This window comes from Hibiscus syriacus, unplaced genomic scaffold (genome assembly GCF_006381635.1).
Source record: "Hibiscus syriacus cultivar Baekdansim isolate YM2019G1 unplaced genomic scaffold, ASM638163v2 tig00110940_pilon, whole genome shotgun sequence".
In the NCBI taxonomy this organism is placed as follows: domain Eukaryota; kingdom Viridiplantae; phylum Streptophyta; class Magnoliopsida; order Malvales; family Malvaceae; genus Hibiscus; species Hibiscus syriacus.
In genome coordinates, this window is record NW_024062923.1 from 1,894,520 (window position 1) to 1,918,814 (window position 24,295).

Here is a 24,295-nt window from a genome sequence, read left to right on the forward strand (position 1 = left end):
TCAGAAGCACATAGAAATGCTTTGATGAAAATTCTCAATCAAACATTCATCCCTGAAGATATATCCCTCAATAAACTTGACAGAATTGTGGGACATATAGCCGCTGACAATTACATAACATTCACAGATGATGAAATACCGGAAGGCGGAATGGGGTCAGTAAAAGCTTTGAACATCACGACACATTATCATGGTCATGTGTTGCCAGGAGTATTGATTGACAATGGATCCACTCTCAATTTGATGCCTCTAGTCACACTTCAAAGAATGCCTGTGGATCAATCACACATAAAGAGTTATCAGAATGTAGTGCGAGCATTTGATGGTACTCAAAAAGAGGTGCTTGGGAAAATGGAAATATCGTTGTTAATTGGACCAGTCGTGTACAATATTGACTTTGTGGTGATGGACATCCACCCTACATATAATTGTCTATTAGGGAGGCCATGGATTCATTCAGCAGGAGCCGTTCCTTCTTCATTACATCAGAAATTGAAATTTGTTGTTGATGGACAACTAATATGCGTAGGAGCTGAAGAAGAAATCATTGCGTCAGTAACAAGTGATGTTCCATATATTGACACCAATGATGATGCTCTTGAATGCTCTTTCCGAGCTCTTGAATTTGTAAATGCAACCTTTATTGCAGAAGGAAGTAAAATTCCATATCCCAGATTGTCTGATTGCACCAAGATGACGGTACAACAAACTTTAGGAAAGAATCTTCAAGGGATTTCAGTTCCTGTCAATATACAGATGAAGAAAGATCGCTTTGGGCTTGGATTTAAGCCCAATTTTCAGCAAAAGAACAAAGAGATGAAAAGAAGATGTGAAGACAGAAAGGCAAAATTGAAAGGAGGAGAAATCCTTTGGAAATACATGTCTTTCCCACAGTTGAAGACCATATTCAGATCAGGGGGAACAATTAATGTAGAACAACAGCTTGTTGAAGCCTTTAAAGAAGAAAAGTTGACGAAAGATCAAGACATAGTTGAAGAAGCTATGAATGGATTATTTATCAACATGATCATGAATGACAACAAGACTAGCAAATACTTGGATAGGATTCGCCCATGTTTTCCTGGAGAAACACTCACCAATTGGACCACTGAAGATCTTCCTATAATTTTTAATATTAACGCAGAGTAATATTCAGAACTAATCTTTATGTTTAGCTCAAAAATATGAAAACTTTTTGTTATCTTGTAAAAGAAATTATGTTAAATATAAGGAATTTTCTTTAAAATTTTCAGATGGCAATCATTCTTTACATTTTATTACATTTTTACATTTCATAAATTTACTATATTCTTTCGGAAATATGTCCGACTTAAATTTGCAGGTGTCACAGTGTTAATAGCATGTTTATTCCTAAATTTAATCCAGTGATAAATTTAGAGCACCTATATGTCTGGAAGAAATCAATGGGTGTGAGGATGAACTGGAATGTGATGTTCCTACTGAACTATTAAGATTGGTAGAAAAAGAAGACAAACAAATTCTACCCCACAAGGAAGAGGTTGAGACTGTGAATTTGGGAACAGATGAAGAAATAAAAGAGGTGAAAATTGGTACTACTCTGACAATCCAGATAAAACAAGAATTGATAAATCTCTTCAAGAGTTCAAAGATATCTTTGCCTGGTCTTATCAAGATATGCATGGTTTAAGCACAGATATAGTGATACACAAGCTTCCAATCAATCCAGAATATAAACCGGTCCAACAAAAGCTCAGACGAATGAGGCCAGAAATGTTGTTGCAAATCAAAGAAGAAGTGATGAAACAGTCAATGCAGGTTTCCTACAGGCATCTAAATATCCAGAATGGGTAGCCAACATTGTGCCCGTACCAAAGAAGAATGGGAAGGTTCGAATGTGTGTGGATTACAGAGATCTCAACAAAGCTAGTCCGAAAGATAGTTTTCCATTACCCCACATAGATACATTGGTGGACAATACTGCAGGACATGCATGGTTTTCATTTATGGATGGATTTTCAGGATATAATCAGATAAAAATGAATCCTGAAGACATGGAAAAAACAACATTTATAACCATGTGGGGCACATTCTGTTATAAAGTGATGCCATTTGGATTGAAAAATGCAGGGGCAACGTATCAAAGAGCCATGGTAACTTTGTTTCATGACATGATGCACAAAGAGATTGAAGTATATGTAGATGACATGATTGCCAAATCCCGAACTGAAGAAGAACATATTCAAAATTTGAGGAAGCTTTTCCAGAGATTGAGGAAGTATCAATTAAAGCTCAACCCCGCTAAATGCACTTTTGGTGTAACTTCTGGGAAACTTTTGGGTTTTGTAGTCAGCAAAAAATGAATCGAGATTGATCCAGATAAAGTCAAAGCAATTCAAGATCTTCCACCACCCAATACAAAAAAAGAAGTTCGAGGCTTTTTGGGAAGATTAAATTATATATCTCGGTTCATTTCTCAATTAACTGACAAATGTGATCCAGTGTTCAAATTACTTCGAAAGAACAATCCTGAAGTCTGGAATGAAGAATGTCAAGAAACTTTGGATGTTATTAAGAAATATTTATCCAATGCCCCAATTTTAGTATCACCAATGCCTGATAGACCATTAATTCTCTACTTGACGGTCTTCAAAAATTCAATGGGATGTGTACTGGGACAGCATGATGAATCTGGAAGAAAAGAAAAAGCTATTTATTATCTGAGCAAGAAATTTACTGATTGTGAAACCTCGATATCCACCAATACAAAAATTATGTTGTGCTTTGGTGTGGACTACTCGAAGACTCAGACAATATATGTTATACCATACTACTTGGTTGATATCCAAACTTGATCCTTTGAAATTCTTAATGGAATCACCAGCTTTGACAGGCAGAATGGCTAGATGGCAGATGTTATTATCTGAGTTTGATATTGTATATGTCAACCAAAAAGCAATAAAAGGAAGTGTAATAGCTGATTTTCTGGCCAGTCGTGTATCAAATGATTATCAGCCTTTGAACTTCAATTTTCCCGATGAAGATTTGTTGTGCATATCCATGAATGAAGAAGTCAAAACAAATGATGCATTTGTAACTTGGAAGCTTTACTTTGACGGAGCATCTAATGCTTTGGGACGAGGAATTGGGGCAGTATTAATTTCTCCAGAAAATATTTATTATCCCTTTACAAGTAGACTGGAGTTCTTTTGCACCAATAACATGGCAGAATATGAAGCTTGTGTCATGGGGTTGAAAGCAGCTATAGAAAGAAAAATCAAATGTCTCAAGATATATGGAGATTCATCTTTGGCGGTGTATCAATTGCGAGGAGAATGGGAAACAAAAGATCCCAAATTATTGGAATATCGAAATTTTACCCTCGAATTAGTGAAAGAATTTGAGAAAGTTACCTTCAATTATCTCCCTCGAGAAGAAAATCAAATGGCAGATGCTTTGGCTACATTAGCTGCTATGTTTCAGGCAACTAAGAAAGTTGATATGATGCCAATCAAAATGCAAGTATATGAAATTCCTGCACATTGTTATAGTGTGGAAGAAGAGGTAGATGGTAAACCATGGTATCATGATCTTCTGCAATATATCAAAAATCAAAGTTATCCACCAAATGCATCGGAAATTGATAAAAGAACCTTGAGAAGAATGGCTGCTGGATATTTTCTTGATGGCGAGATTATGTATAGAAGAAGCAATGATCAAATGCTATTGAGATGTTTAATTACCAGCGAAGCTCGAAACGTCATTGAAGAAGTACACAGTGGAATATGTGGAACACATGCAAATGGTCTTTCCGTGGCCAGAAAAATAATGAGATATGGATACTATTGGGCTACTATGTACACAGATTGCATTGATTATGCAAGGAAATGTCATAAATGCCAGATATATGCAGACAAGATTCATGTACCCCCATCTCCTTTACATGTAATGACAGCACCCTGGCCATTTTCTATGTGGGGAATAGACGTCATTGGAGCAATCACACCAAAAGCATCGAATGGACATTGCTTCATCCTTGTGGCAATTGATTATTTTACCAAATGGGTTGAAGCTGCTTCATATACTAATATTAAGAGATCCACAGTCTGCAAATTCATAAAGAAAGAGATAGTTTGCCGGTATGGCTTACCAGAAAGGATCATTACAGATAATGCTCTGAACTTGAATAACAAAATGATGACCGAACTTTGTGCACAGTTTAAAATCAAACATGCAAACTCAGTAGCGTATCGTCCAAAGATGAATGGGGCAGTTGAAGCAGCAAACAAGAACATCAAGAGAATCATTACAAAGACCACTGAAACTTACAAAGATTGGCACGAGAAGTTACCTTTTGCTTTATATGCATACCGAACTACTGTTCGAACATCTACTGGGGCAACACCATTTTCTTTAGTCTACGGGATGGAAGCAGTCTTACCAATTGAAGTTGAGATTCCATCACTTCGAATATTGAGAGAAACAAAATTGGATGAATCTGAATGGATCCAAGCTAGAGTTGATCAATTGAACCTTATTGAGGAGAAAAGATTGAAAGCTATTTGCCATGGACAGATGTATCAAAAACGGATGATGAAGTCTCATGACAAAAAAGTACATCCAAGAGAATTCCAAGAGGGTGATCTAGTACTAAAAAAGATCTTGCCTATACATAAAGATTTCCGTGGGAAATGGATGCCTAATTGGGAAGGGCCATACGTTGTAAAAAAGGCCTTTTCCGGAGGAGCATTAATCTTGGCAGAAATGGATGGAAAAATTCTGAGAAATCCAATAAACTCGGATTCTGTCAAGAAATATTATGCTTGAAGAAAAAAGGAAAAGAAAAAAAAAAGAAAAAAAAAAGAAGAAAAAAAAGAAAAAAAGGGGGTCAAGGTGAAAACTCGCAAAGAGCATCTTGTAACCAAAAGAAGGATTTGAGTTGAAAACCTGAAAAGGCGGCTCAAATGCAGGTTGATATTAGGCATCTGGCAATTGAACTCTCTTAAGATTTTGACAGTTTGGAAGAAACTTCACATCTACAAGCATTTCGACAACGTTTGAGATCTTCCAGACAAAAGCTTACATCATTTCTCTAAATTGTGTCAACTTGATTAATTTAGAAATACTTATGTTAATAATTTGTTGAGACATTTGAATTTTTATCAATCTTATGTTGGTCATAACTTTGAATACAATTCTATATATTTCAAGTTCAATTTATTTGAGATTCAAATTTATTTTCGAAAATTCAATTTATTCTTTTCTATGAATTAACATAATTTTGAAATAATTTAAAGATTTCTGAATATCACTTTATGTTAATACTTTTAAATACATGGAATACAAAGTAAGCAAATCATCACCCTCTTAAAGCCATGAACAATAAGGTTGTTATGCTGGATATAACCGACAACAAGGTTAAATCCGCCAAATCTACTCATCAATTGCTCCAACCGATCATCATTCAGTTCTTGCATCTTTGTTTTCAAAGATATACTAAGACAGTAGAAGGCGATCTTTGCAGCACTGATTCCAGCAAAAAGAAACAAGACATTGATATCACTGGGAAACATGTCTCTATACAGATCCTTGTGTATGGTTTTTAAGGAAACCTAGAAGTATTTCCACCACATCAGGTTCAAGTGGAACAACTTTATTCCTTCCAACCCATACTAGATTCCATTTTTAGCACTCATCAAGAACATACTTCTGGACACTTGAAGGTGGCTCATTGTCATAAGCTTCAAGAGCCTTACAGATCCTTTCTGTCAATTTGGCACTTCCTGTACATGTTTATAAACAGTTCAACTTTGTTCTTGGATCCCATGAAAGCCATCATTTCTTTGTCAATGGAAAAGCATCAGCACATGGAAGAAGCAGAATAAGAGAAAATCTGTTCTTAATTGACAGAATTATGAATATAGCCCTTTTCAGTATAGTAGCATGGAAATGCTTCGAATCTACAAATTCTGGCTCTACATCGAATAAGCATTGTGATATCTTAGTCCAATCATTGAATTTGGAAGATGAATTTGCCAATAGCATCTTCTGGAAGTGTTCTTTGAGTTATCTGATCTGGTTTGGCAGAACCAATCATTGAATTTGGAAGATGAATTTGCCAATAGCATCTTCTGAAAGTATTCTTTGAGTTATCTGATCTGGTTGGACAGAACCAATCATTGAATTTGGAAGATGAATTTGCTAATAGCATCTTCTGGAAGTGTTCTTTGAGTTATCTGATCTGGTTTGGTAGAACCAATCATTAAATTTGAAAGACGAATTTGCTCATAGTAGAAATAAGGAGACTCAATAGCATCTTCTGGAAGTGTTCTTTGAGTTATCTGATCTGGTTTGGTAAGAACTACAGAACCAATCATTGGAATTAAAAGATGAACTGCATGATCGTCTTCATTAAGAAGTTTCTAATCAAGCTTCTTTTGCTTATTCCTTTCCCAAAAATCATAGCCCAAGTTTCGCCTTTTCTTGTAATTGGGATCATTACATAATGGCTTCCCATCTTTTACCGGAAGAATTGTGTCAGCATCTTTAGTCATTTGAGCAGCACATATAAAATTTGCCAATTCTGCAATTGATGAATTAGGACCACGTCTCTACATGGCTATTGAAGTTTCAGCCCTTGAGAATCCCATTTTTGTCAAGTATAACAGTTATTTCTCCTCATCAGAATCAGAATTCAAGATTTTTCGGTATTAGAAGAATTATCGATATCTGTGAAATCATCTTGAAAGGTCACTTCATAATCAGATGAGTTGTTATCAGAATCAACATGTTGCCTGAATACAAGCTTTTCAAGAGCCTATACTATTGAGTTTTACTCTCAAAAGGTTTTGTGACATTATATCTACATCTACATTTGTCAAAGATGATAGATTCTCTGATTTGAAGAAGAAAGATTTATTGGGTTTCTACAACTGAAGAAATACTCAGTTCACCAATCTGAAATCAAATAACTTAACATTCATGCATCATATTTAGGTGTTTGCAAAAATAGGTGCATTTTCATTCATTTTCATCCATATTGAATTTTTAAACAGGAATTTCAAAGATTTTATCAAAGATTTGAATCCATCATTCGATGGATCAACATTTTCAGAGAAAGTTCATAATGAGAAGAACTCATCTGAAGAAAGAAGAAAAATTCATAATGAGAAGAATTTTTCAATTTTTTGCTTAAATTCATCCCTTGATGGATCAGTTTTTCCAGTTCGAGTTCATAATGAGAAGAACTCATCTGAAGAAAGAAGAAAAATTCATAATGAGAAGAATTTGTTCAATTTTTTGCTTAAATTCATCCCTTGATGGATCAGCTTTTCCAGTTCGAGTTCATACTGAGAAGAACTCATCTGAAGAAAGAAGAAAAATTCATAATGAGAAGAATTTGTTCAATTTTTTTGCTTAAATTCATCCCTTGATGGATCAGCTTTTCCAGTTCGAGTTCATAATGAGAAGAACTCATCTGAAGAAGGAAGAAGAAGTTCATAATGAGAAGAATTTGTTCAACCTTTTACCTGAATCCATCATTTGATGGATCATCTTTTCCAGAGAAAGTTCATAATGAGAAGAACTCATCTGAAGAAAGAAGAAGAAGTTCATAATGAGAAGAATTTGTTCAACCTTTTACCTAAATCCATCATTTAATGGATCATCTTTTCAGAGAAAGTTCATAATGAGAAGAACTCATCTGAAGAAAGAAGAAGAAGTTCATAATGAGAAGAATTTGTTCAACCTTTTACCTGAATTCATCAATTGATGGATTATCTTTTCCAGAAAAGTTCATAATGAGAAGAACTCATCTAAAGAAGAAAGAAGAAGTTCATAATAAGAAGAATTTGTTCAACTTTTTGCATAATTCTATCACAGAAGGAGATAGATTAGCATCAGCCTTTCTATAGAAAGTTCATAATGAGAAGAACTCATCAAGAGCTTATTCAACCTTTTGAATGACTCTATCACAGAAAGAAAGAGGTCAGTATCATCCCCAGCAGAAAGTTCATAATGAGAAGAACTCATCTGAAGAAAGAGAAGAATTTATTCAATATCTCCATTATGATCAAGTGAAGCCAAATGGATAAAAAAAATTTTATCTTTTCATCTTTGCCCTATTCTTGTTAACACAAGAATGAGCAAAGAGGGGCAGCTGAAGATACTAATTTTTTTTACCCATATTTTAATTATTATTATTATTATTATTATCATTATTATTATTATTATTATTATTATTATTATATTATATTATTATTATTATTATTATTATTATTATCATTATTATTATTATTAAAAATATTAAATACATAAATAAATATTATTAAAAATAATTAATTACAAACCAATTTTCTGGCCCAAACCAAACTGAAACCCAAAAACAATTTAGGGTTTCAGTTAGGGTTTCCTAACCCTAATCCAGCCGCCTCAGCTTGTTGCCGTTGGATCTGGTAAGATCCAATGGTCCAGATGGCTCCAGATGGAAACCCTAGGGTATGATACCCTAGGGCCACGCGGCCGCCGTTGCTGTTCTCGCCGCCTCCGCCGCTGCCACGTCCCAACCGAAGGCTCCAAAAGCTCCAACGCCAGCCGTCCACGCCATGGCTACGGGGTGAGTCACCACTGGTAGTCCGGTGACTCACCGAGACCCCCTCTTCGGACCAGTCCGATGGCCACACCGGTGGTGGCTATAAAAGCCACCACCCGAACCTGAAAAAAAAAAGAAAAAAAAGAAAAAACAGAGACCAAAAGAAGAACATAGAGCCGAAGAAAAAAAACAGAGAAATAATATAAAAGAAAACTACTACCAACGATCTCAGTCAACATCCCACAAACCAACAACCAAAAATAGAAGGAAAAAAAAGGAGAGAAGCTTACCGAGGAAGCCACGGCCACCGGAACCCTCCAAACGTCACCGACAACCTTCGAAAACCGAAGGTATTTTCCTAGATTTGCTCCGGTTGGGAGCTTTTTAGGAGAAAATAACACCGGAATCGTCCTTAGGACGGTCCGATCTATTTAATGGTGGAAAAATAAGATTTTCCGGCCACCAGATGCGGTGGCCGGCGGTGATGGTCACGGCGGCAGACGGTTGTAGTCCGGTGACCGGCTTCCCTCCGGTGAGGGAAGCTAGAGAGCTGAGAGAGCTTTGTTCATTCTCTCTCAGTTAGAGAGAGAATGAAATTTGAAAAATGAAATAGATGGCCCGAAGGGCCGGCTGTTTTTGACCTTTTATAGACCTTCCCGAACGACGTCGTTTCGGGAAGGACTATGCGCGTAATTAGACAATAGTTAAACCCCGTCCGCCGTCCTCCTAACTTGTAAACTTTACATTTTAGTCACTAAATCGAATTTATAAATACTTTTAATTCAGTCTTCGAATTTCAATTTTATTTATTTTAGTCCTTTTTATTAAAATAATATATTTAGGATAAATAACAGATTTAATCCCTTAATTTTAATAAATAATATTTTAATCCCTAGTTTATATTTTTAATTTATTTTATTATAATATCCGAATTTTAGATAATTTTATTTTAGTCACTAAATAAATAAAATAAATAAATAGCATGTTTAATCCCTAATATTTTGATTAATTATGAATTAGGTTTTTAATTTTATTTTTTCTATCATTTAGTTATTTATTTAAAATATATCGTTCTAGTTGTATTTTTATTGTTTTAATTTTACTTGTTTATTTATTTAAATATTTTTATAGTCATAAATATATATATATAATAAATAAATATTTACTTCAAATAAATTATTTTAATATTTATTTTTCAATATCGAAGAAAAGGACAGTCTTAATACAACTGGATGTCCTATTCTGGTATTTTAAAATTAAATATTATAAAAAAATTATTATTTACTTTTATGTAAATTAATCAAATAGAAAGAAAAGAGCTGTCTTAAGGCACCTAGAAGTTCTTTTATGATATTTTTAAATAAATAAATATTTTTTATATAATTTTGAAATAATAGAATTATAAATTAAATATATTTTTGAATTTTTAAATTTTAATAATAGAGACAATTTATAATTAAAAAGTACCAATTTTGGGCGTTGTAGGGGTGCTAATCCTTCCCTAAACGTAACCGACCACGAATCCTTTTTATTATTAAAAAGAATGAATTTTTGGTTATAAACGCAGATCAGTTCATTTTTTTTATTAGTGTTTTCTTTAAAACTCTTTTAAAAAAAATAATTTTTAGGTATTCGACCTACCTAACCCAAAAGGCCGATGGCGACTCTCAAATTATTTTCAAAAATATTTATTTAAATCAATTTTCCAGCCAAATTTAAAATTTCGTGCCCGGACGAAAAACGGTTACGACAGGAGTAATCATCGATCTTTTGGGTTACGTAAAATGAATAAAATTATAAGGAGCATAGTTAGTTGGTGTTGGTCTTTGCATCTTTCAGCACAGTGAGTTTGGCCGGACTTGTTTTTTGCGTATTAGCAAACTCTCCCAACTCAAACCACGTTATTAATACAAAAGCTCCCATTGAAACGATCATCTTAGTTCGCAAGAACATTGCCTTGATTGATGCTACAAAACCCCTCTCTGTAAATTCCTTTCATTTAAATCTTATAATTGAGAAATTGACAATTCTAATAACTATATAATAAGAAATTATATATCAAGCTTAAAAAATTTATGATTCAATTCTCATTTCACTGAAATGACAATTATAAAATCTTATAAAGGTAAGTCCAATGAACTATCGGCTTAACTATTTCTTTTATTAATGTAATAATAATAATAAGAATAATAAGGGTAAAATACACAAATAGTCCCTTGATTATAGGGTGTCATTTTATATAATTCCCAATTATTAAAAGTTACAAAATAATCCCTTGACTATAGGATATTGTTTTGATGAGTCTCTCAACTATTAAAAGTTACAATATTATCACGAATCACCAGACTATTCATATGTTTTAAACTAGTTCTTCTCAGTTAAAAGTTGACGGCAATCTGAGCTGGACATTAACCTGCTGATTGTGATATGATAAAATCTGATCAGAAAATCTCATACACTATCATATCTCAGTCAACAGGTTAACATCCAGCTATTAGACTGTCATCAATTTTTTAAACGAAAAATGACGAATTTGGAACATATAAATAGTCAGGTGACCATTTGACTACATTCAAAGAGATTGTCTCCGACCTGAAAACTATGAATCATCACGTCAACACTGTGAACTACCATGTCAACATCATAATGGTCAATAATAAAAATCATTGGTTAAAGGGCCACATTAATTTTTTTTTCTCTGAGTTTGAAGGTCATATTGAGTGAAAAATAGTTCAAGTGTCACTTTGATTCTTTGAAAAAGTTTGAGAGACTCGGTTGTCATTAAGCATATTTTATAATATGAATAGATTTTTTTATTAAAAATTTTTAAAATTAATTTTTAAAATTTTGATTGAATTGATGTCTTTGATCAATGAATGTTAGTTCAATTAAAAATAGAATATACAGTAAATAGAATATGGTAAGCATTACTGGATGTAAAAACCAATTTTTTTATCTAATTTTTTTCATTGGTAAGTTGTTCACCTCTTTTTTTTCTTTGTTCATCGATGGTGTTATCACCTTTAATGTTCGTTGCCAAACGTCGATATTCTTTATTGTCCTTTTTTTTATTACTATTTAATTTCTTATATTTTTTATTTTCAATAAATTTGCATGTATGACACGTTTTCTTTTGTCTTTTGGCATGTTTTTCGACCGTTTGATCATTATTTTCACTTATATTTTTCTAAGGATTGATTTAACATAGCCACAACTGATCAAGATAGCGTTTATTTGTTATACTGCTCATCTTCTATGCTTTGGACCCTTAAATTGGATTTGGATACCTATTATGCATTCGTGGATAGCTTTTCGAGTCTGATTTGCAGTTTGTCGGTGGTCTTTTAGTAGCTTGATCTCATTTTGTGGTTCGTTTGCCGATGCGATCATATCTGTTTGTATCTATCTTTATTCGAGTTTTCTTGGTTAGATTTTAACATTTCCTTGTATGGTTCTAATGTGATCTTAAATTGCTAGTTTTATTTCAATGAATATAGGAAATTGTCCTAATTATGGGCTTAATTTACAATTACGATTGTAAATCTTTATTATAATTTAAGATATTTCTTATTTTTAATAAAATTAATGATTACTTTAAAAAATGAAAATATAATATTTTTACAATATTTTTACATTGTCTTACTTTTATATATATTTAAATTATATAATTAGAAATCACATATTTAAAAATAAAACTCATATTTAATATAATTTATATATTAAATATTTACCGCTCAACCTAAAACCTTTTATTTTTAAAATAATAAAATTTTAAATAAATGTCTTTGAGTCTAAGTCAAACCATTCACCTCATCCACACATTGAATTCAGTTTATGTAAAGTCAAAGAGAAAGTTAATTCCAATTAATGGAGTATTGTTATGAACTTAGAATCTATTTGTTTCACTTAAAAAGTTTTTTGAAAAATATTTTTCATAAAATGAATTATATTTTTTGAAAAATATTTTTTGAAAAACGTTTTACAGTGTTTGGAAGATGTTGTTTAATAAATCATTTTTCCACTAGTTGATGAAATTTTTTAAAAAATATTTATTACAAATATTAAATATAATGAATAGAAATGACCATCTAGCTCAGTTGGTAGAGCACAAGGTTCTTTACCTTGAAGTCGTGGGATCGAGTCCCATAGAAGGCATTTCATAATTTGGAGGTCTCCTACGAAGTTGCTCTCAACCTAGTGTTGGGGGTAGCCTACTATCTTATCTCCTCCTTACCCATTACATATGGAAACAAGGGACAGCCATATTGAATACAATGAATAGTATTATTTATCATAAAATTTGATATTATTATTTTTAAAATATTAAAATAATTTTTTATTATTAATTTTTTTTATAATTTTATTAATAAAAATATTAATATTGGTATATTTTATTGAAATAAAAATATTATAAATTATATTAATTATTTATTAAAGTAATAGTATTATATTATATTTTAAATATATTAATTAATATATTTTAAATATCTTTATTAAAATATTACAAGATTATTATATTAATAATAAATATATAAATAATATTATTCATTATTAATAATTTAATAATATTATTTCTATGAAATTAATAAATAATATAAATTTTATTAATAATTTATTATATACTATTAAAATAAAAATATATTATATTATATTATTATAATATAATTTATTATTTTATTATATATTAAAAATATAATATTATATTATTAAAAATATTAATAAATATATTTTAAATATTTTAATAATTAATATTTTGATTAAAATGATATTAAAATATTTTTATTGATATTAAATTCATAAAATAAAATTATTTTTAGTATTTATTATTTTAAGAGAAAAGTTCAGAAAATGACTAACGGAAAATCAGACTGTAAGTCATTTTTCAGAAAACACAAAAGAATTTATGTTGATCAGGAAGATTTTTTACGATGATTAACCAATTTTCCTCCAACCAAACACTGGAAAATGAGAAAAATATTTTTCAAAAAACGTTTTACGTGAAACAAACAGACCCAGTCACTAAAATGACAACGTCGATAATATTTCCGAATTCATTAATTCTGTTTAACTCGTTAGATCAGTCCATTGTAGTGCTTAATTTCAATTTATAGCCGGTGCCTAACTTTTATAATAAATTTCAAGGCAAAATACACGTACAGTACCCTAACTATCACTTTATTTCATTTTGATCACCTAACTGTTTTTTTCAAAATCTACATAACGTTACTTTTTTGTTACATTTTGGTCACCCACCGTTAAAAAATTAACATAACTGTTAACATGATATTTTTTAATGATGATGTGATATTATCTTATGGTGATATCTCAATATTACCATTAATTTTTTAAATGTGAGTGATAAAAAAACAAAATTAAACAATAAAGTATTGACCATGAATATTGCTGCCAAGTTCCAATAGGTATGGCTCAGCCATGAATGGCAATGCCATAATCTTTTGTCGCCCCTCAAATCTGTGTTTTGCTGGACCATAGTTTATTTATTAATGAAAAACAGAACTCCCACAGAAAAATAATTAGGACAGCTATGCCATAATCTTTGAGATTTACATTGACTGGAACTGGTTCTCTAAACTGATTTCGGATTGTCAAATTTACACACATTTATAAAAATAAAAATAAAATCTCTTTAACACAATTATTTAGTTTTTGTACGAGGTAGAATGGGAGACCAGTTAGCTTCATCTAAGTTAATACTATGATTAAAACATAACATCTTATTAAGTAATTCTATGAGATCCATTAATAAGTTCAGTAGTTAAGGATGTACACCATTTTGTGAGGGTATAAATCAGTGGCGGATCTAGAAATTTAAGAATGACGGTCTAATATTTTGATATTCTTTTCTTAAAAACTAACGGGTATAGAATTTTTTTAATTTTTTTTCTTGTTTCCTTAACTCATTAATTAATTTTGATTATTTTTCTAAAATAATAGGATGCACTTACTCCTAAGTAACTTAATGCATCCACCACCGATTTGAAACATCCATTTGTACTGGGAATGTAATATCTCCTCACTTAATCGTATTTGACTATTTGCTGCTCCGCTTAAACAACTGGTTAGTGAAAGACATGGCTAACAGTCAGTGCCAAAAATAGTATTTAAGATAATACTTGTGGGGCTTCGAGTCTGGAAGAAGAGCTGTTCCTTGATATTACCAGATATAGTTAATGAAGGAAGAAAAACAGAATTCGCTGGAAGATAAAAAACGATGAGTCGTAACGATGATGCTAAGAAGGAGAAAAATGGATCTATACGTTCCATTTTCATGCATGCGGATGGTGTAGATATGTGGCTGATGGTTGCGGGCTTCATTGGAGCAGCTGCTGATGGTAGTGCTACACCTCTGTCGATATATTTGTCTGGCCGTATGTTTAACAACGTCGGCGGCGATGCTTCAGCTTCATCTCTTGATTTGCTCACTCACAACGTTAATAAGGTACGTTATTACTCACAAGCTATATATGCTTAATATTACTCAGACGCATGCTCAACTCATTTGTTTAGATTTTGCGATACATTTGAATGATAATGCTCATACCACATACAGAACTCATAACTTATCAGATCCATTGGGCTTGTTTCCATGGCCGACAGGTTTCTCTATATATTATTTTGATTGCCTGTGGTGGATGCGCTGGGTGTTTCCTAAGTGAGTTTGAAGCAAATGCTTATTCTGCTAGTTAATTGCTTCTGTTAAAGGGAATAGAAAATATACTAATTACTCCTACTTTTGCTCTATGATTTCAAATTTTTTTAGAAGGATATTGTTGGACAAGGACAAGTGAAAGGCAATCCGCACGAATGAGAACAAGGTATTTGAAAGCTGTCCTAAGGCAAGATGTTGGCTACTTTGATTTGAATGGAACGAGCACAGCTGAAGTAGTCACAAGTGTTTCCAGTGACAGTCTCATAATTCAAGATGTTATCAGTGAGAAGGTGCAAATGTTTCTCAAAATATTCATCCAAGTCATTTTGCTTTGTAGAAACTACTACCTTAATTCAAGTTGTTATTCGACTGACCTGTTTATCATGTAACAGGTTCCAAGCTTAATACAACTGGTGCACTATTTATTGGAAGTTACATAGTATCTTTTCTCATACTATGGAGATTGACCCTTGTGGTTTTTCCATTTATTATACTTTTGGTGGCTCCATCTTTGATATATGGAAGAATTTTACTGAGTCTTGCAAGGAAGATTAGGGTAGAGAATAATAAAGCCATCACAGTAGCAGAGCAGGCAATATCTTCCATAAGAACAGTTTATGCCTTTGTCGGTGAAAACAAAACCAGAACTGAGTTCTCTGCAGCTCTACAAGGATCCTTAAAGTTGGGGCTGAAGCAAGGGATGGCTAAAGGATTAGCCATTGGCAGCAATGGAATTACTTTTGCTGTTTGGGCTTTCATTATTTACTACGGTAGCAGAATGGTTATGTACCATGGAGCTAAGGGCGGAACTATATTCATTGTGGGCACTTGTATTTCAGTGGGAGGACAGTAAGAGCTTTTAAACTTTTAATACTTGACCATGATGCATCTTATCTTCGATAGTGGCAATATATCATTTTTCCGTTTCACGCATAATTTGTCTCATTCTGATTTTTAGTGTCATTTTTTCCTTGTATTAAACAGAGAACTTGGTATTGGCTTATCCAACCTGAAGCCCCTACTTGAAGCAAGTGCGGCTGCAGAGCGTATAAATGAAATTATTAAAAGAGTCCCAAAGATTGATTTAGATAATTTGGTAGGGGAAACATTGGATAACATTTTGGGTGAATTAGAATTCAAACAGGTTGAGTTTGCATACCCTTCAAGGCCTGTGAGCATAATTTTCAAGAGTTTCTGTCTCAAAATTCCTGCAGGAAAGACTGTGGCTTTGGTAGGTAGTAGTGGATCAGGAAAATCCACAGTTATTTCACTGTTGCAAAGGTTTTATGACCCTCTTGGAGGAGACATACTTCTTGATGGGGTTTCAATTAAAAAATTGCAGCTCAAGTGGTTAAGGTCACAAATGGGGTTGGTGAGTCAAGAGCCTACACTGTTTGCAACAACCATTAAAGAGAACATACTTTTTGGCAATGAAGAAGCTGGAATGGAAGAGGTTATAGAAGCTGCTAAAGCTTCCAATGTCCATAATTTCATATCCCAGTTTCCTCAAGGATATGATACCCAGGTTTGTTTGCTTATCTTTATTTTTACCAAGTCAGTGTAAACAGGTTTATTTTTTTTACAGGTCACTTTACTCAACAAGCGTAACATCCAGAAAGAGAAAATGATAGTCTATAGCTTGAAAAAAATATCTTCAATATAAGGCAAAAATGTAAAAATTATGTTTTATATTCAACAGGTTGGTGAAAGAGGGGTTCAAATGTCTGGTGGACAGAAACAAAGAATTGCCATAGCAAGAGCTTTGATAAAAGCACCCAAAATCCTCCTCCTTGATGAGGCTACAAGTGCATTAGATTCTGAATCCGAACGTATTGTGCAAGAAGCTCTTGACAAGGCCTCTATTGGACGTACCACAATCATTGTTGCCCACCGCCTTTCTGCTATTAGACATGCAGATTTAATTGCTGTTGTCCAAGAAGGGCAGGTCGTGGAGATCGGATCACATAATGAGTTAATGGTAAATGAAAATGGCATTTATCCCATGCTAGTGCAACTTCAACAAATAGAACAAGTGAAAGTCATGGAAGAATGTAATAAAAATTTATCAGTAAATGACTCGGCTCATATAACAAACATGGCAATCAATATTGATAGCAGTCGTAGAGTCTCATCTCTAGCCAGCCGAACAAGTTCAACCAATTCTGCAGCATCAAATCATGCTTCACTAGATGGAGAAATGAAAGTTTCTACACCATCTTTCAGAAGATTGTTGGCCTTGAATTTACTGGAGTGGAAACAAGCTACCATAGGATGCTTGAGTGCAATTCTATTTGGTGCAGTGCAACCACTTTCAGCTTTCACAACGGGGTCAATGGTATCAATGTTTTTTCTCACAGATCATGGTGAAATTAAAGAAAAAGCCAAGGTTTATGCGTTGGGTTTCCTTGGGTATTTTCTATTTTCACTGATAATCAATATTATTCTGCATTATAATTTTGCTTACATGGGGGAGCACTTGACAAAGAGGATAAGAGAAAGGTTGCTTTCAAAGATACTGACTTTCGAAGTTGGGTGGTTTGACCAAGATGAGAATTCCAGTGGCCCTGTTTGTGCTAGATTAGAAAAAGATGCAAATGGGGTATGTTCTTCGTTCCATCTTTTTACTTTGTTTTTTAATGATTATGTTAAGTTTTCTGTTTAATTACGATTCCTTTGTGGACCAGCTACATGATCCCTTGCAATATAAAGTTATCGGATCTTAAAACACGCAGCATAACTGAAAAATTGTACATAAATGAAAACTCAAAATCCTAAGAAGCATATAATTGATTTTTATGATAAATTCAAATATTCTTAGTGGTGTTGAATGTTTACAGGTGAGATCTTTAATTGGTGATGGAGTGTCTTTTCTAGTGCAAACCATCTCGTGTGTAATTTTAGCTTTTGCCCTGGGCCTATTCATTGCATGGAGACTTGCTATTGCCATGATAGCAGTCCAACCCCTCTTCATCCTCTCCGTATTAGTTCGAACGATCTTACTAAAACAAATGTCCCGAGAAGCTATCGAAGCACAACAAGAGAGCAGCAAGCTTGCTACTGAGGCAGTTTCCAACCACCGAACCATTACTGCCTTCTCATCTCAAGATCGAATCTTGAAAATGCTACAGAAGTCCCACGAGAATCCAAGAAAAAAGAATGTTAGACAATCTTGGTTAGCTGGTCTTGGACTTGGGGTGTCTCGATTTTTTTTGTCAAGCATTATAGCCTTTGATCTTTGGTATGGCGGGAAACTCGTATCTCAGGGACATATCACCTCAAAAGCCTTCATTGAAACATACCTCATTTTGATCAACACTGGCTTTTTCATTGAACACTTTGCAAGCATGACATTAGACTTGGCCAAGAGCGTTGAGGTTGTTGGATCTTTGTTTGCTATATCAGACCGTTACACAAGAATTGAACCCGATGACTCTAACAGTTACGTTGCTGAAAAGATTACAGGACATGTGGAAATTTGTGACATTGATTTTGCATATCCGGCCAGGCCTAATATGACCATCTTGAAGGACTTTTCAATCTCCATCGAAGCTGGGAAATCAACAGCGTTGGTGGGACAAAGTGGATCTGGTAAATCAACAGTCATCAGTTTGATTGAGAGATTTTATGACCCTCTCAAAGGGGTAGTGAAGATTGATGGTCGAGATATAAGATTATACAACCTACGGTCGTTGAGGAATCACATAGCACTCGTTAGCCAAGAACCAGCACTATTTTCTGGCACGATCAAGGAAAACATTTTGTATGGAGCGTGTGATAAAACTAATGAATCTGAAATCATTGAAGCAGCCAAAGCAGCCAATGCACATGATTTCATTGCCGGCCTAGCAGATGGCTATGATACCTGGTGTGGAGACAGAGGTGTACAACTATCCGGGGGGCAGAAGCAACGGATTGCTATAGCCCGAGCCATATTGAGGAATCCGACGGTGTTATTGTTAGATGAAGCAACAAGTGCACTTGATGGTAAATCTGAGGAAGTGGTGCAACAGGCATTAGAGGGAGTGATGGTGGGGAGGACTAGTGTAGTTGTGGCACATAGTCTAAGTACCATTCAAAACTGTGATGTTATTGTTGTGTTAGAGAAAGGGAAGGTGATTGAGAATGGTAATCATTCATCTTTGTTAGCTAAGGGGCCAACAGGTGCTTATTACTCTTTGGTTAATCTTCCAAGTATAACACATGATTCTACTTGGTTCAAATAAGTTGTGTATTTCTTTAGATGAATAAGCGAGTCAAGAAAGCAGCAATCTTGTTGCTGAAGCTGTGTAACCATTTTATACAATGAGTGCTTTCTCATTTCTAGTCCAGCTGAGTAGCTAGGGATGGGCATGGGTCGGGTCGGACTTTCGGCCAACCCGACCCGACTCAAAAATTATGCCTCCTCCACTCAAACCCGATCCGACCCGAAAAATATATACCTCCACCCGACTCAATCCGACTTTTTGAGATAAAAATCTAACCCGACCCGACCCAAAATAATATATTTATTAAAAAAATATTATTTTTATTCAATAAAAATATGAATTTAATTGAAAAAAATAATATATAGAGGGATATTATTAAAATTATTACTAACTGTAAAGGTAAAATTATATATTTTTCTTGGGTCGCATTGGGTATTTTTCACTCTAAACCCTAACCCGACATAATTTGAATATAACCTCTAAAAAAACCAGACCATAACCCGATTTTTTTAAAAAAATTCATTCCGATTGGATCAAAATTCGTTGGATCTGGGTCCCATGCCCATCCTATGAGTAGCAGATGCTCGAAAAGGCACAAGGAGAGAAAGTATGAGGAGCATAGTTAGTTGTGTTGGTCTTTGCACCTCGCATGGCTTTTCCTTTCAGCACATGGAGCTTGGGCTTTGGACTTCTTTTGAAGTAACAAACTCTCCCTATACAAACCACGTTATTAATACATATACGATCACAAGATCTGCAGTTGCAAGATCATCTTTATTTTGGACCTACTTTTTCATGGAGCAATAAGCAAAGTGATAACTATTTGGCTCGGAAATTAGACAGAGTTTTAATTAATCCTTCGTGGTTTGAATGTTTTCTCCATTCTCATGTGGAATTCATGGCTCCAGGTCCTTCTGATCATTGTATGGCTTTGGTGAACTTAAGTAAAGAGGTTCATTCTAGTGGACCGAAACCTTTTAAATTTTTTAATTGTTGGGCACTCCACCCAAATTTTCTTGAAACTGTGAGACACTCCTGGAATTTAGAGACTGACGTCAATCCTATGATGATTTTATTCACAAAGCTTAAACGTCTCAAATCTAGTCTCAAAAATCTCAATAAGGAATATTTTAGTGACATTTTGACCCGAGTCATTCAAAAGAGAGCTGAACTTGAAATGCATCAACTACTTACCTTGAAAGGTGATGGTTCCTTGGAGAAAGAACTTGAGCTATAGAGAGAATTCAACTTGTTAGAAGTAGTTGAATCGATGTTTTTGAAACAAAAAGCTAAAGTGCATTGGATTAAGGAAGGTGATAGATGCACAAAATTTTTCATTCGGTCATTGTTACCAAGAACAAAAGACAGACTATAAGAGCTCTAGCCAACAATCAGGGAGATAGACTTGATTCTTTTAGAGATATGTCATTCGAAATTATTGAATATTTCAAAAATTTATTAGGCTCTAAAGATCCTAATACCAAAGGTTGCCCTGTATCTCTACTTAAATATTTAGTCCACCCTATTTCCTCCTTGGAAAACAAAGAAATGCTTGTTAAAGAAGTTACCAATGAGGAAATTAAAGATGCCATTTTCTGTCAAGGCAATGACAAGGCTCTAGGTCCCGATGGATACTCCCCTTTATTTTTTTAAAAAGCTTGGTTGGTGGTTGGTAATGATGTTCTTAAGGCTGTCAAATACTTCTTCCAGGAATCTTTTATCTACTCGGCTTTTAACTCGACCACTATTGCTTTAATTCCTAAAATGCCAAATCCGAGCAAAGTTTCTGATTTCCGTCCTATTTCTTGTTGTTCAGTGATCTACAAAGCTATTACTAAGATCCTTGTTAATAGGATAACTCCGATGCTTCCCGGGATTATAGCTCCAAATCAATATGCTTTTGTCAAGGGAAGAAATATAATTGACAATACTCTTCTGGCTCAAGAGATTGTCAAAGGTTATGGGAGGAAATCCATCTCACCGAGATGTGCTTTTAAAAATAGATCTTCAGAAAGCATGTGACTCCATTAATTGGGATTTCATTTCGGTTGTCCTTAAAGCTTTGGATATCTCATCCAAATTCATTGAATGGATTACTGCGCGCTATTCGAATGCTCGATACTCTATTGCCTTCAATGGAAGCTTGATTGGCTACTTCAAGGGTGCTAGAGGGATAAGACAAGGGGATCCACTATCCTCTTTTTTATTTGTTATGATTCTGAATGTTCTGTTCACCCTCCTCAACACTGCTGCTTCTAAAGGGATGTTTTCTTTTCACCCTAAATGCAAGAATCTCAGACTCACTCACTTATCTTTTGCTGACGATTTACTTATCTTTTGCAAAGGAAATCTTGAGTCTGTTTTGGGTGTTATCACTGTCTTGGACTGCTTCTATGAGTTTTCTGGACTTAAACTTAATGCTGGAAAATGGGAAATCTATACGGCTAGTATTTCTCCCCTCAACATTGAATCTATCATAAGTTCTACTGACTTTAAACATGGAAGATTACATGTTCGTTACTTGGGTGTCCCTTTGGTCACCAATAAACTTACTGCTAAAGATTGTCAAGCCCTTCTAGATAACATCAAAAACATGCTTCACCAATGGTCAAGAAAGTATATGAGTTATGTAGGAAGCGTGGAGCTCATCAAGACTGTTCTTTATAGCGTTGCAAATTTTTGGTGTAGGCAACTTGTCTTGCCTCTTTCCATTATCAAGAAAATTGAACAATTGTGTTCAAGATTCTTTTGGAAAGGTTTGGATACAAAAGCTACAGGAGCAAGGGTGAGCTGGAGAAATATCTGTTATCCAAAGTCAGAATGTGGTTTAGGTCTAAAGGATATTAAATCCTGGAACTGTGCGAACTTAATTCTACTTACCAGAAAACTTCTTGCAAGTCAAGGATCACTATGGGTTGCCTGGACTCAAATTAATACTATCAAGAATCAAGATTTCTGGACCATGACTGAACCTCTTAATTCGAGATGGATATTTAAACGTATTTTGAAAATACGAATCATGGCCAGACCATTGTTGTTATCTTCTGTGAGTAACACCAAGCAAATTTGGAAAGATATTCGGCCTAAAAAAAGCAAAGTATTTTGGCATAATCTGCTCTGGTTTTCTCTCCATGTCCCGAAGCATAGCCTTATTTCTTGGTTGATCATACTGGATCGTCTTCCAACCAATGACAAATTACAACGTTTTGGGATTTCTACTAATGCTGAGTGTATTTTCTGCCATGATGAAATTGAAACCAGAGATCATCTTTTTGCCACTTGCAGGTACACGGCTTTTATATGGAGTTCTCTGCTCCAACTGTCCGGATTGAACATTCAGTTCACCAACTGGTCCAGTCTGTTCGAATGGGCAGCAAATTCATGAAAGGGTAAGTCCTTGATTTCCATTATTTTGAGGCTCTCTTGGTGCGGTCACAATTACATCATTTGGGAGGAAAGAAATCGTAGGATATTCAAAGACAAGAGTCGAACTGTTGAAGAAATTATCAACTATGTTAAGATAATTGTTAGGGTTGTCCTAACTAATAGGAACATTAATAGGAATGATAGCATAAATTTAGCTTTATGTAGGAATTGGGGTATTGATTAATTTTGTTTGTACATTGGTTCCCCATTCTTTGATACTCTGATTGTATTGTTTTGTAGCATAAATATGCTATTTTGGGTAATAAAGCTTAATTGTCCAAAAAAAAGATCAAATTTGAAAAAAAATTATGTTCAATTCTCACTTTACTTAAATAATAATACTCTCACCGTTCCATAAAAGATGTCAATTATTAACTTTTTTAGTGTCAAATTTTTTAAACTTTGACTAATTATTATTTAAAATTTATTGTTAATAAAAATATGTAAAAATATATTTTAAAAACTTTCAATCAAATAGTTTTTAAATATATATTTTATAAAATTTAATTATTTAAAATATTTAAAATAATCATAATCAAAGTTAAAAAATTTATGATAACCGTCGTTTTTGTTATCAAAATAATTCATGGCTTCTTAAATAAATAGAAAGAAAAAGATAGTATAGAGAAGCGTGGTCGATCCACAGGAACTATAATTTTTGTGATTTAGAAAAATTCTTTCTTTATTTTAAAAGAAAATAGAATCTCAGATGAAGTTGAAAATATATAATAAAATAAATAATTAATTATAATTTAAAAAGGGGGAAATAATAAAATAATAAATAATAATAGTAATAAAGATAAAAGGGGATTTTTAGAAAGTTGTTTTTAAATAAAAGATAAGAATTAAGTAATAAAAATAATTAAATAAACAAATTAAAGAGACTGAGATAAAGAGAAACTTATCGTGAAAACAACCTCAGACTTCAGCTTTGCCTCAAATTCCTCGGATCATCGAAACTGATTTTTACTTCAAGATTCATGTCGGCTTACAAGGACAATTCTTTTGTTGCCAACTCGGATTATGTTGTTTCAACAATAACTAATTTTAATCTCAGTTTCCTCTTAGCAAAAAATTTTGCTAAGTGTATTCTCGAGAAGTCGAATATGCTTCAATAAGAAAATCCTTCTTCAAACGCTAACCATAACAATATCCGGACCAATGTCAAAATCATTTTGATTTGAAAGGTAAGCTCAGAAAACATAGAGAAAAGCGATTTAAGTACCTTACAATTCTCACATTTGGAATTGAGCATTCGCTTCAGTCTTTGGCTTGAAATAAAATTAACAAAACATGACCAAAGTCATACTTATCAATTGTTTAAAGAAAAATAAAGGGATATGCGAAAAATAGAAAGAAAGCTAGAGAGAGAGAAAAAGATTTAATTCTCAGATGAGAGAGATATGTTTCTAGGCTTACCCTGAT

General features: G+C 33.5%; 2 protein-coding genes across 2 annotated transcripts; both read left to right on the forward strand.

The window, feature by feature from the left end:
- Positions 1-14,801: 14,801 nt before the first annotated feature.
- On the forward strand, positions 14,802-19,462 carry LOC120147492 (ABC transporter B family member 15-like). Its single transcript, XM_039160859.1, has 7 exons — positions 14,802-15,029; positions 15,188-15,242; positions 15,351-15,559; positions 15,640-16,088; positions 16,224-16,764; positions 16,939-17,838; positions 18,077-19,462. The coding sequence occupies exons 1-7, from the start codon at positions 14,802-14,804 to the stop codon at positions 19,460-19,462; spliced, it is 3,768 nt and encodes a 1,255-aa protein (XP_039016790.1).
- Positions 19,463-21,404: 1,942 nt separating this feature from the next.
- Positions 21,405-22,829, forward strand: LOC120147493. The gene has a single exon (XM_039160860.1). It carries the CDS (start codon positions 21,405-21,407, stop codon positions 22,827-22,829), a length of 1,425 nt encoding a protein of 474 aa, XP_039016791.1.
- Positions 22,830-24,295: the final 1,466 nt, after the last annotated feature.

What these genes read in the sequence shown, in the direction of transcription:
- LOC120147492 (XM_039160859.1), top strand. Translation starts at nt 14,802, where the DNA reads ATGAGTCGTAACGATGATGCTAAGAAGGAGAAAAATGGATCTATACGT. An exon ending in ATGCGCTGGGTGTTTCCTAA is followed by an intron (nt 15,243 to 15,350) that starts GTGAGTTTGAAG and finishes AAATTTTTTTAG; the next exon opens with AAGGATATTGTTGGACAAGG. An exon ending in TGTATTTCAGTGGGAGGACA is followed by an intron (nt 16,089 to 16,223) that starts GTAAGAGCTTTT and finishes TGTATTAAACAG; the next exon opens with AGAACTTGGTATTGGCTTAT.
- LOC120147493 (XM_039160860.1), top strand. Translation starts at nt 21,405, where the DNA reads ATGGGAGGAAATCCATCTCACCGAGATGTGCTTTTAAAAATAGATCTT.